The sequence below is a fragment of the Bos mutus genome, chromosome 3 (assembly GCF_027580195.1).
Source record: "Bos mutus isolate GX-2022 chromosome 3, NWIPB_WYAK_1.1, whole genome shotgun sequence".
NCBI lineage: Eukaryota > Metazoa > Chordata > Mammalia > Artiodactyla > Bovidae > Bos > Bos mutus.
Genome location: NC_091619.1, coordinates 89,214,932 through 89,228,162, shown reverse-complemented (window position 1 = coordinate 89,228,162; position 13,231 = coordinate 89,214,932). Strand labels below are relative to the sequence as shown.

The window sequence follows — 13,231 nt, the reverse complement described above, 5'->3', positions numbered from 1 at the left end:
ATGCTCTTTTTTTCTGCACATGATAAACATTCTCAGAAAAAATGTTAGTATGTCTCACTATGGCTTTCTTTTCCCTTCTGTTTCTTCTGATTTTTGCTTTGTCATCTTTGTTGTTAAGGTGTCTTATGGTATATGATGATGTTTGTCTTTGTGACTTGTATCTTTTAATCATTAAAAATGTTCATCTGTGTTTCATTAAAAAAAAAAAAACAAAACCTCTTTTACCCATACCTTGAGCCACTACCAACAGCACGAGAGATGCAGCCAGATGTGCCCCAGGTTTTCAGGGGCCATGCCTTTGATTCTCTTGGCTGTCCTCACCTTGCTCTGGTCCAGGTTTAGCCTCCCTGGCATCAGCCTGGGGGGATAGCACCCAAAGGCTGACTGCACTTGCAGCGGAGGGCCACCAGCTCCGTCCGGCTTCCCGCCGGGTCCACGCCTGCCTTGCACAGCACACACTGTCATCCCCGATTCAGGAGGAACCTGGGAACCAGAGACGGGAGGTGGGTGCTCACCTAGTTCACCAGGAAGTGAAGTAGGACCACGATGCAAACCCAGATTTGGCCTTAAAGTCAAGACTTTTTACTGCACCAGGTTGGGCCACCTATCTTCAGAGCCGAGGCTCCGAAGGGGAACACAGACCCTGTGAGCCAGGAGACAGCACTAGGGCCTGAGCGGAGAGGCCTTTGGAGGGATGCAGGCAGGAGGCGTGAGGCACAACTCTCCTTCTGCGCTCCCTCAACCCCACCTCTACCCAAGCAAAGAAACATGCATTTATCTTTTTGGTCTGTGTTTACCATCAATCCTCTATTGCCTTTTTATAGCAAGCACCTTTTCTGAATCTGTTTTCCTTTTGTAATTTGAGAATATTTATTCTGGGTTTTGTAGCAGTTTTATTATATGGTGACTTTTTAAAACAAAACCAACTTAATCATGACTCTTGCCTGAATTTGACCATCTAGGATGAGGCCTTGCTTATATGAGGTGCTAGATAAGTGTGTGGGACGGTTGAGCAAACTGAGCCTTTGAAGAGTATGTGTACTTGGAGTATAAGTATTTGAGTACTTAAGCCTGTCCTGGAATAAAACTGGAGTCTGCCTGTAATTTCCAAGTCCCCCCCAGCAACCAGGGCTCTCCCTCCTTGGCATCCTGTGCCTCATGTTCTAGGTGCTCAGGGTCCCTGTGTCCTTTCCATTCTCCTCTCCCAGGGCCTGGCACAGAGTCAATGTTTATGGCAAAGGTTTAAATGAGTGGCTGAGGCATCTGTAATGAGAATTATGTCCAGGGTCATTTTTCATGATTTGAAATTAAGAACAGTCTCAGAACTTTCCACTTTGCAAAAATAATAATCACCCCATGCAATGTGGCCCCCCACCCCCAGCCCCACTTTGAGGCTGGCGAGTGTTGCTGCCTTGAGCAAGGCCTAGCTCAAAACAGCTCATATTATAAGGGATCAGGGAATTGACCTGCAAAGGCAGAGGTCCTCTCAAACTTGGACAACTTAGTGTCATGGGAAGTGTTCAAAACCTGCCAGCTGCTAAGGACCCGACTGCTAGAGGACATCTGTGTAAGTGGGCCCAGTGGCACCCTATCTGTGGTACATGCCAGAGACCCCTCTCCCCATCACCCAAGAGCCAGAGTTTAGCTCCTTAGCTGTTCATACCCAGAAGGCTCTAAGATTTGAGAAAAGGGAACACCTGGTTTTTGCAGACGATGATAGCTGGTCACTGGGAGCCGGGGAGGAATGGGTGTGGACTGCAGAGTAGCTGGAGCAGCAAAGAGCCCAGGAGAGGGGAACCATGTGGGCAGAGGCAGGGCATCAGGGGTGAGGCTGAGACCCGTGGGGTCCAACAAGAAATCCAGCTTGATCAGGGATGTGATTTATGCTGGGGACCGCGGGGATGCCTGAAAGCTAAGGGGAAGACAGCTGCAGGCCACTGGTCTGAGCTCTGCACATCCTTATCCAGCTTTGCAAGTGAATCCTGAAATGGTCAAGATATCCAGAGGGACTAAAGCTCAGAAAAAGACCCACTGCCCTTTATCATTAAAGAATGGACCCTATTCACATCATTGGTACAAAGTATGAAAAGGAATCGGCACTATTTCCTTCCAGGTCACCGGCCCCTGGCACCCCTCCCCCAACCACAGCCATTTTCTGGTATACACAGAAAAATGTCAGTGAGCCTCCAAGTCTGTTTTTGAAAAATTTATTTTATACCTTTAGAAGCTAAGAACTCTGCCACTCAGTGAACCAAATTTAGAATGAAGTTTCTTCCTTAGTTTATCTACTTCTTTTTGAAATTGTATAAACAAGATTTTGTACACAAGAGGTAGCAGAGGAAAATTCCAGTCTGCCTGTTCCAAGCTCAAAAGGTAACTGCACACACCTTGATGTTTGCAGGGAGGGTGGAGCAAGAGAGGGTGAGTCTGGTGACAATGTGCTCTGGGCCCACGTGTGGGCTCCAGGGAAGTCACAGGCTGGGATGCCTGTCCGAAGGCTCCTTTGCTTTCTTTCCCAGGACGTCTCTAAGGGACTGACTTGGCCATCCTAAGAAGGATCTCATGAAGGGAGCTTCTTAAGGACACACAGCATTGGGTTTAGTTGTGCAATTCCTATTCGACTTGCAGACCATTTTGAAAGATTTATAAAAACATCTTCATCCAAAAAGATTGGCAGTAAAAATGAACCTCTTCCAAGGTAAGCCTGTCGTAATTGTCACTTTGTTGTATGACATTAAAAAAAAAGTCATCAGCAGGTTGGCAGACTGCAGCCATGGGGAAATCAAGGTTACTGGCAAAGGGCAAGTGATGTTCACTGCAGCAACAACGCGAGCAAAACCAACCAGGAGCTTCGTGTCAGCGACGGGTAGTCCTGGTCCCGATGAACGCTACTGTGAGGATAGCAGGTGCTGGGGGCTGTGGAAGGCATTGTTTCCATAGGAAATAAGGGACAGAAGTGGCAATTTCACTCCTGAATCTGGGCTCCTGAGTGCAGCTGCCAGCGCCATATCCTCGTGGCTGGCATTTCAAGGTCACATCCCGCGGGGTCGCTTTGTGAGGAGGAGGGCAGAGAGAGGGTGGGGGGGCAGCAGGGTGTGGGTATTCATGGACTCAAAAATCCACTTTAAAACATCACATTTGAATTTGCAAGAACATCAGAACCACATAAAATCTGCCAAGGACCTCCGGCCCTTTCTCTGGGGCGCAGCTCTGCTCTGAGGTGTTGGCCCTCCACCCAGCTGGTGTCTTTGACAGACATCACCACTGGCCAGTCCTGCAATTACAGACTGCAGCCTGGCCGCACTGTAACTGCACCTTCGGCGGTGAGGCCACAGAGTCTGCAGTGCGCGGCAGGAGCAGCTGTCAGCCCTGGCATGCGTCCTCTGCGCCTCTCTGACTCTGCAGACCCTTGACTGGGGCTGCTCAGTGCTTCCAGAGGCTCCCCTAGTCCTGTGCGTGGGAGCACAGAACAAGGCAGAGCACGCAACTAAAGAGAAACAGGATTGAAAATGTGTGCAGTGACTCAAAACCCCAAAGGTACACAATATATGAACCATGTCGGCATCCCCTCTCCACTCCAGAAAAAGGAGTGGGCTGGCAGCTAACCTGAAACGAGTGAATGGCGCCAAGACCTGGGAAACACAGCTAAATGGGTGGTTGTTCAGTGGCTTGCGAGTTCTTTCTTATCCTTATCTTTTCAGTGTCAGTCAATCATGATGAGGAGAAATCAAGTCTCCTATTCCTTCTCTGCGGTAAAACGTCCAGAAACTCACAAAGCAGTGTCTCTCAACTCAAATATTTAACTTCATATACAACCAGTACCAAGGGTTTTAGTAATTAAGTTTCCAGCAAAAGCAAATGATTGCAGGTCACATGATTTAAGACTACAGTTTATTCAATATGTCTCCAAGCATTAAAAAGATTTTATGAAGTCAAACTAAATAAAATCATATCTTAAAGTGCTTTTTATTTTGCTCTTTGTAAAATTTGTTTTGGGAACAATTAGTGATTGATGTCAAAGAATGCACTCTATACTTCTAGAGAACATAGCATTTTTTTATTGCTCTTTCAATCTCAATTTTATCAGAAAAATACCTTAAAGAGCTTAATTTCCCAATTTTTGATCCTGGTAACATTTCATTAAGATCCAAGTTTATGCCCAGGGCTCTCATCCAGACCCACCTGAAATTCTATACAAATAGGGAGACATATTAAATACAAAGGTCTGTGTAAACTGAATTCTTTAACTACTATTTTACAGTGAAAAGGAATTTTTGTCACATATTTTTACATCATTTTAAACTTGATATTTCTATTCAATGTTACTGCAAGATTAAAAATTTGCCCCCATATATCTAAAGGCAGCTTGCTTTTTTTTTTCAATATAAAAACCAAAGGAATTTCTTTTGTAGCATCATAGAGAAAGCAACAGCTTTATCTTCACTCACTCCTGTATGTGTGTGTAACAAAACAGTCTGCCACCAGCTTTACTTCCTAAAATCTGTACAGAAGTGTCAGTCCACATGTGGACCATGCCCCAGGTAAGCTGAACTCCACAGGCTGGAGCATTCCCACTGCCAAACAGCTCCCAGGCCTTCCCCGGGGGCTGAGAGTACGTTCCTTAAAAACACGGCCTCCTCCCCTCATGGTAGGTTCTCCCAGTCCAGCCTCCGGGCTCTGCTAAAGGGTTCAAGAATGAGATTCTGATTTCAAAAAGGTGCTGAGCATCCAGTAACCATGACATGACTGCTCGTCACGTGCTGGGCACGGCCCCTAGGGATCCACATCATCCAGGTCACTTCTTAACTCACCGATCATCATGGGTGATTCAGAACCCTTTGGGAAATGAAAGGAATAAATACATACTTAGTAAAGTTAACAGAAAAAAGTTTTCCTATGTCGACTGACTTACTTGTGTTCTGCAGTTTAACATGTCCTTATTTAACTACTTAATGTTTATCAAAGGGCCATAAAACATGTTTGACCTCATATTTGACAATTCTTGATTATGCAGAGCTTCCATTTCTGTGTTCTTACTGAGTTACAGGAACAATCTAGTGACTTGCCTAGAGGCATAATGTGGCCTTGAGTTAAATCAAATCACAATGCTGAGTGTTAGTTTCCTTCTGTGAAATCAGGGGAACAGCGACCTCACTGGTTATTACCAGGATCCCAAAGATTATGGCGAAGGCCTTTCAGAAAGTTATGGACTGGAGGGAAGAAACGATACACGTCATTACATTTAAACCTGCTGCATTATTCTACATAGTAAGTGTTCAATAAATAATTCATTCCTTTTTCTACTATAGTGATTAGTATTGAAAAATACTTAAAAATTTGACGCCCCTGACAAGCACACAGATTCCAGTGGCATGAGGCCCTTCTTTTCAAGCATATGTGTTTCTAGGAAGGCTGGTGAGAGCAGAAGGGGAAAGTGGTAATTTTTTGTAACCCAGCAGAATGAAGTACAATCTGGAAGGACCATATCAGCAAACCAGGCTTCATCAGGATGCTCTCCAAGCTGAGTAGAACAGCCAGCAGATTGAGACCAAAGCCTGGATAAATGTCATGGTGCAACGGCCGCTCTGCTTTCTAAGCACAGAGAATGAGTCCTGAGCAGAGGTTCCCAGAGGGTGGAGCTGGGGTCTCCTTTCTCTCTTGATGATTGAGGTTGTCCCTGGGAAACCTCAGAGCGGGCACTGCCCTTTCACCCAGGACTTGCCCTACAGATGTACCTGCTGTAAGTGTCTCTCTCCATTCTCGTTCGCAGGACTGCTCTCCGACCCGTTACTGCTTCCTGACTGCTCCTTCTCATTCAGCAGTGCTGTGGCATATGCTAACGTGTCCTGCCAGAGATTGAAGCACAAGGAGAAGTCAGGGTGTGCAGTGGCAGGGGCACCGAGGCCGCCCTTCATTTGACCTTTGGGGGCGGTGCTTTCATGTCAGCTTCTGTGGCAGGTGGAGCCACACTGAATGACCCTCACTGCTTTCCTTCCAGGCCAACAACTCATTTGCGGCCTTTTCACAGAAAAATCAAGCGTGTCTTCAGTCCTTACTCACTTTTAATGTATACCTCTTTTCTGAGACAGCAGTTTCTGAGAAACACACTAAAAATTCTAACTAAAGGATTTCAATTCACACAAAACCAAAAGACAACTCTCACCTGAGCTGAAATTGTTCGCTGAAAGGTTTTTCCAGTTGATGTTTCATTAGAGACGTTACTCTGTGGTGTCCAATAATGTTCTGACATCTGACATGGAAGGTCAAAAAGGCCATTAGAGATGCCAAATAAGCCCACATGAATCTACAGTTTCTATCAATACATATTACAGTATAAAAAGCATATAGAATAGTGTATAAATTGACCCAGACTTTCTCCCACATCAAGAGATTCTTTTTGATAAGACTGCACTTCTGCTTTTAAGAGTTCACTAAAATACTACCTCTTAAATAATCATCCTTACCTTTTTATAAATTAAATTAAGACAAATGTATTAAGATACAAATCACATGCATAAAGATAGGTATCAACTGTGTGATAACTGTGTGAACTCTGAAAATACTTTGACAGTCTCCAAATCAAGTCTGAGATTTTATTTCCTGATAAGATATGTTGTTATTGATTCCCATGAAATAACCAGAAAAGTTAAAAACTTCATTACCTTCTTCTGCAGCCACTGCACAGCCCAACTCCAGTGGTGGGAATTCTCCTTGAAGTATTCTTTAGCAGCAGGACACCTGGTGATGGCAGGAAATTTTTATTAGCCAAATGCCTTCTTTGCAAATATTCTTGTTTAATACATAGCACTTTAAGATTTGAAACACAAATGTTACTTTCAGTTGTCTTTATATGAAATTTGTATTTTCTTTTGCTTTGGATACATTCACATGTTTAAAACTTCAAAAAGCAGTAAAAGGTAAATATGTAGTGAAAAGTTTCTTATCTATCTCTAACTCATCCACTCAGTTCTACTAAAACTCAAGGTTGGAAAATGAAAAATAACAAACAAAATTAGCCACAACAAATTGTACATTTGATAAATAACCTCTTCATTATTTAAAAAAATTAGAAGTATAATTGATTTATAAAGTTGAGTTAGTTTCTGGTGTACATATACTTTTTCTGATTCTTTTCAAACTGAAGACAGTTCTCTGTGCTATACAGTAGGCCCTTGTTGTTTATCTATTTTGTACACAGTAGTTTGCATCTGCTAATCTCACACTGCTAATTTATCCTTCCTCAACCTCCTTTCCACTTTGGTAACCATAAGTTTGTTTCCAATGTCTCTTTTTTTTTTAAAATAAGTTCTTTTGTATCACACTTTAGATCCCACATATAAGTGATATGACACTCGTCTTTGTCTATTTCACTTAGTGTGATGACTTCTAGGTCCATCCGTGTTGCTGCAGATGACATTGTTTAACAGCTGAGTAATATTCCATTGTTTATATGTACTACATCTTTATCCAGTCATCTGTTGGTGGACATTTAGGTGGCTTCATGTCTTGGCTATTGTAAAACAGTGCTGCAATGAACACTGGGGTGTATGCATCTTTTCAACAGTTTTTTCTGGATGTATGTCCAGGAGTGGGATTGCTGAATCATATGGTAGCTCTATTTTCAGTTTTTAAGGAACCTCCATCCTGTTTTCCATAGTGGCTATACCAATTTATACTCCCACCAACAGTGTAGGAGGGGTTCCCGTTTCTCTACAACCTCTCTAGCATTTATGATTTGTAGACTTTTAATGACAGCCATTCTGACTGTTGTGAAGCGATACCTCGCTCTAGTTCTGACTCTGATTCACATTCCTCTGACAATTGGCAATGCTGAGCACCTGGTCATGTGCCTCTTGGCCGTCTGTATGTCTTTTTGGTCTTCTGCCCACTTTTTGATTTTTGTTGTTGTTGTTATTAAGTTGTATGAGCTGTTCATATATTTTGGTAATTAAGTCCTTGTTGGATGCATCAATTGCAAATATTTTCTCCCATTCTGTAGGTCGCCTTTTCATTTTGTTTACAGTTTCCTCTGCTGTGCAAAAATGTGTAAGTTTGACTAGGTCCCGTTTGTTTATTTTTGCTTTTATTTCTATTGCCTTGGGAGACTGGCCTAAGAAAACATTGCTACAATTTATGTCAGAGAATATTTTGCCCATGTTCTCTTCTAGTAATGTTAAGGTCTACAATAAATGACCTCTTGATAAAATCAAACTAGTCTTTAATTTTTATAATTTAAATAAGAAAGAATGATATGAGGGAAAAACAATTTAAAACCTGCTTTTGGAGCCCTTTCCATTTGTATTTGCCCACCTAGAAAGCTGTCCTAATTTGAAGATAGTACCGATGGGGAGACTGCCATTAACATATGTAATGAAATGGGATATGTGCAGGATATGGAAGTACATATAAAGACACTACTAATATATGGACTTGGTGTTTGCTGGCATCAGATATGTTATGTGGCCCCAACACTACTTGGAAATACCACTCTTTTAGCCTTTTATGTCATTATGACGACATGCTGTCAGTATGAAGCCTCATTAACGAACCCACAATTGTGGCAGGATGATCTCCATCTGTGTTTACAATATTATGTCATCTGGAAAATGTGTGTTCATGTACTATTTCGATGGAGCTCTCATTTAAATCTGTTGAGGATGCTCAAATGCAGCAGATTAATCCCAACAGATTTCTCATTCTGGTATAAGTCCAAGGATAGCTAAGAATCAGGAAAAATCTGCAGCAAAATAAATTAAGCTAAAGAGAGCTCAGTGCAAAACTCAGTGATGGCAGTGCTGTCTGCTCAGTAATCCTGGGATCCTGGGTTAGTTACACTCCTGGGTATGTATCCTGAAAAGACAAAAACTCTAATTTGAAAAGATACGTGCACCCCAATGTTTACTCTGCAATACTATCTGCAACAGCCAAGACATGGGAGTAACCTACGTGTCCATTAACAGAGACTGGTTTAAGAAGATGTGATGTATATATATTTACACAAAGGAATATTACTCAGGCACACATGTGCTAAGTTGCTTCAGTCGTGTATGACTCTTTATGACCCTATGGACTGTAACCCGCCAGGCTCCTCTGTCCATGGGATTTCCCAGGCAAGAATACTGGAGTGGTTGTCATGTTCTCCATACGTGGCCATAAAATGAAATATTGCCATTTGCAGCAACATGAATGGACCTGGAGAATATTATACTTAGTATCATTTATATGTGGAGTCTTAAATAATACAAAAGAATCTATATACAAAGCAAAAACAGACACACAGACACAGAAAACAAACTTATGGTTACCAGGGGAAAAGGGTGAAAGGAGGGGTAAGTTAGAGGAGTATGGGATTACCAAACACAAACTACTATATATGAAATAGACTAGAAACAATGATTTACTGTGCAGCACATGGAACTATATTCAGTATCTTGTAACAACCTATAATACACAACAACCTGAAAAAATAATATTAACTGAATCACTTTGTTATACACTTGAAACTAACACAATATTGTAAATCAACTATACTTCAATTAAAAAAAATAACCTTGGATTAGCATGCAGTCACTCTGATCTTTTGTGGGCCAACATAATAAATAAATAGGGGAGCTGAAGTTGCAAATAATTCAGGTTCATTGAGAACCTTTCCAAGGATCTACTGACAGATGAATGGATAAGTAAAATGCAGTACATATACATATCTATACAATGGAATGTTATTCAGCCTTAAACAGAAAGGAAATTCTGACACACGCTACAACATGGATACACCTTGGAAGATGTCATGCTATGGGAAATAAGCCAGTCATGAAAGGAAAAATACTGTATGATTCTATTTATGTGAGGTATCTACAACAGTCAAATTCATGAAGACAAAAAGTAGAAGGATGGTTGCTGGGAGCTGGAGGGAGGAGGAGTGGAGAAGTACTATTTAATGGCTATGGAATTTCAGTTCTGGAAGATGAAAACAGTTCTGGAGATAGATGATGGTGATGGTGATGGCTGCACAACGCTATAATGTACTTAATGCCACTGGACTGTACACCTAAAATGGCTAAAATGGTGAACTTCACGTTATATATATTTTAGGGACTTCCCAGGTGGTGCCAGTGGTAAACAACCCGCCTGCCAATGCAGGAGATCTAAGAGACCTGGGTTCGATCCCTGGGTTGGGAAGATCCCCTGGAGAAAGGAATGGCAATCCACTCCAGTATTCTTGCCTGGAGAATTCCATGGACAAAGGAGCCTGGTGGGCTACAGTCCATGGGATTGCAAAGAGTTGGACATGACTGAGTGACTTAACACACACATATTTTAGCACAATTAAATAAAAGGAGAAAAGAACCTTTGCCCTGAAGTCAGTCAGCCTGTGCTCGAGTCCTAGCTCTGACGGCAGGCATGTCACTTAAACCACCCATGGTATGGGACTAGTAACAGCACCTAACCTCCTAAGATTGCTGAAAATGTTAAATGAGAATATAGGCGATATTTCACACAGTGCCTGGGTTCATGGGTTAAGTAGCTGTTAAATGATTTGGCCTCTTGAGAGACTGTTTTGAAAGTGGGGACCTAGAAGCTGACACAGCTGATAGGTAACTAAAGGTATCTTGAGTGATAGTTCATGAATTCTTGCTGTTGAGGTCCCTAAACCCGCCCTGGACTCCTCTCCTTCCTGCACAAACTGTCAGCTTAGCACTTTCCCTGCCCTTGGATCCCATAAGATCTGTTACTTTTAATGCTCCCCTTTTACGTCTCTTTGAAATTGTTTGAATAATTGTCTGTACCATCCAAGCAAGTGTGCCCTGGCTGGCTCAGATTCCCTAGGTACCAAAATAAGGGAATTTTTTTCCTTGAGTCATATCTGACTTGTAACTAAAAACATCATTTACTCAACTGCATTTTGAGTCAATACTTACTTTTGAGCAAGAGTTACAAGGAATTTGACACACTGGTAGCAGCGACTGCTGTCCACATGATTACTGTGGTGCATCAGAGCTGAAGAATAAAGGAAGAAAGTTTAACAATAAAGCACTAAACTTCAGCAGGCCCAGGTAATAGCAGCGCTGCTGTTCTGAACATTCACAGCAAACTTGATAAGCAGACGAGGAGCTTAACCAAAGCACAGTATGCTGACTTAACAGGGTTCTCCAAGTTCTAATGGACAGAAACACTACTTTAAGTAGGATTCAAGAAAAATACAAGGTGGTGAAGGTTTGACTTTCAGAAGAACTGAAAAGAACTAAAATTTATATTGGCTGATTTTTCACCTAGAGACTTGCAAAGTTTTCCATTCACTGCAATACTGACAAAGAGCAGTTAAAATACTTCAGTGTGATAAATGGAGATTTATGGTACTATTTCACTTCAACAAATATTTACTGGTCTGTGCTTTGGGCATTTAAAGAAAAATATAGGCAACCCTTGAACAACATGGGCTTGAACTGCACAGGTCCACTTGTATGTGAATTTTTTTCAATAAATATATATAGTACACTACACAATCTGTGGCTGGTTGAATCCTCAGGTGCAGAACCATGGATATGAAGGGGATATGGAACTTGAGCATCCATGGGTTTTGGTGTCCAAGTGGGTCCTGAAACCAGTGCCCTATGGTTACCAAGGGATGACTGTAATGCCTGCTCCCTGCCCTTGAGACGTGTATGGTCTGTAAGTTTCAGAGAGCCTGGGTGCTGCTCAGAGCAGAGAGCACCATTTCAAAGCAGTGGTCTAGAATGTTGTAACTGCAAAACATTTTAAGCATGAATTTCTTTTCTGCAATAAAAGGAGATACTAAAACTTCTTTTAAACACACAGCAATGTCTAAAATGACTCAAGTTAACTGGGAATACAGGTGGATGGTGGGAGTTGGATAAGACTATTTTTAACTAAACTTTTTCTAAGAAATAGCTCATTAAACCACTTTAGCCTTCTGAAAAAGAAAAGGCTGTCAAAAAACTTTTATGAGCAGATAATAAAAATTTGGGTGCATTCATATCACAGGTTAAAAGAAAAAAATAAATTGCATTTCATGAGCTTGACAATACTCTGAGTGTAAGGTTTTAGTCTTTTCCCACCTCAATGGCTACAGAGTGGAAGAAAGGTTTCTTGTTAAGTGGCAAACCTTTAGCTTGCTGAAGAAAGTCATAGCACCCCTGAATCTTACCTGACCCAGTAAAAGGACCTCAAGCTGTTGTCTTACGAAAAGCAGGAGTGTTCAGGGTGGTAAGATCCTCTGGCTTTAAATCTCCTGACTAGACTGAGGGAGTCTAACAGGCCTGACCAGGCAACTCCTGGATTCCTCAGCAATCCATGCCAGGCAGAGTGTGCCAGGCAGACCCTGGGGAGGAGAGGCCGGCTGGCACAATGGGCTCTCTGCACCTTTACTGCAGGCACTTCTTCACAGGGCAGCCATACTTGCCTAGTAATCCGTTTTCTGTCTCAAACACAAACTTGACTCGCTCCACTTGTATGGGATCCTCGATGACCTGTGAGGAGCAGGAGACAAAGGCTGGTAAATGAAAGAAGAAACTTGTGTTACAGCCACTGGTGCCTTTAAAGATAACTTGTTCAAGGGACTATAGTTACTAACATAGTAAAACCAAAAACAAATATGTCATTGCCATATTTTCAACAATATATTAAATTTCAAACTAAAGATAAAAAAATATTAAGCAGTATTTGAAGATCCACACATTTCCTAATACATGCCCTTAAGAACTGACTCTAGGGTTCTCTGTGGGTTATAAGGACATGTATTTCATTATCCCAAAGATAAGAGATTTACGGTTCGCAAAAACCTGTGAAAAAGTTTTGATATAATACAGGCTCTACAAGTCGATGTGTGGAGATTTATGCCACACCACACAAGGCTGGATCTATGGCACACTCTTGCTGTACTTCTAACGCCTGACACTGAGCCGTGCACAATTCAATAAACTAAGTGGGTCTGCTGTTGAGCAGATGAACATCACTCAGTCCCAGTCCTGAGAAGCAATGATCTTACAAAAGCGCTAGGACCAAAAGGAGGCAAAGGACCAGAGAGTCAGGCATTTTAGAAATGGCACCCATGATGTATCTCCATATTCAAAAGTGTTTATTAAATGCTTACCCTGTGCCAAGGCCTCAGGGACCTAAAGGGAAGCCAGTCCGCATCCCACCGCCCGCTCTTTATTTTAAATAGTTCTTGGGCTAGTCTCTCTCATTGGTTCACAGTCAGTCACCAAATTCC

The 13,231-nt window shown here is 42.1% G+C and overlaps 1 protein-coding gene across 4 annotated transcripts in view; it reads right to left on the bottom strand.

Annotated features, from left to right (window-relative positions):
- Window positions 1-2,191: 2,191 nt before the first annotated feature.
- Window positions 2,192-13,231, bottom strand: part of USP24 (ubiquitin specific peptidase 24) — a 155,930-nt gene continuing 144,890 nt past the window's right edge. For all 4 annotated transcript variants that reach the window (XM_070367968.1, XM_070367966.1, XM_070367969.1 and 1 more), the window contains 6 exons: window positions 12,422-12,488; window positions 10,920-10,998; window positions 6,663-6,738; window positions 6,164-6,250; window positions 5,736-5,846; window positions 2,192-4,836 (listed from right to left, as the gene is read on the bottom strand). In XM_070367968.1, coding sequence (XP_070224069.1) covers window positions 4,774-4,836; window positions 5,736-5,846; window positions 6,164-6,250; window positions 6,663-6,738; window positions 10,920-10,998; window positions 12,422-12,488 — 483 coding nt within the window. In that variant the 3' untranslated portion in view covers window positions 2,192-4,773. The remainder of the gene's footprint in view (window positions 4,837-5,735; window positions 5,847-6,163; window positions 6,251-6,662; window positions 6,739-10,919; window positions 10,999-12,421; window positions 12,489-13,231) is intronic.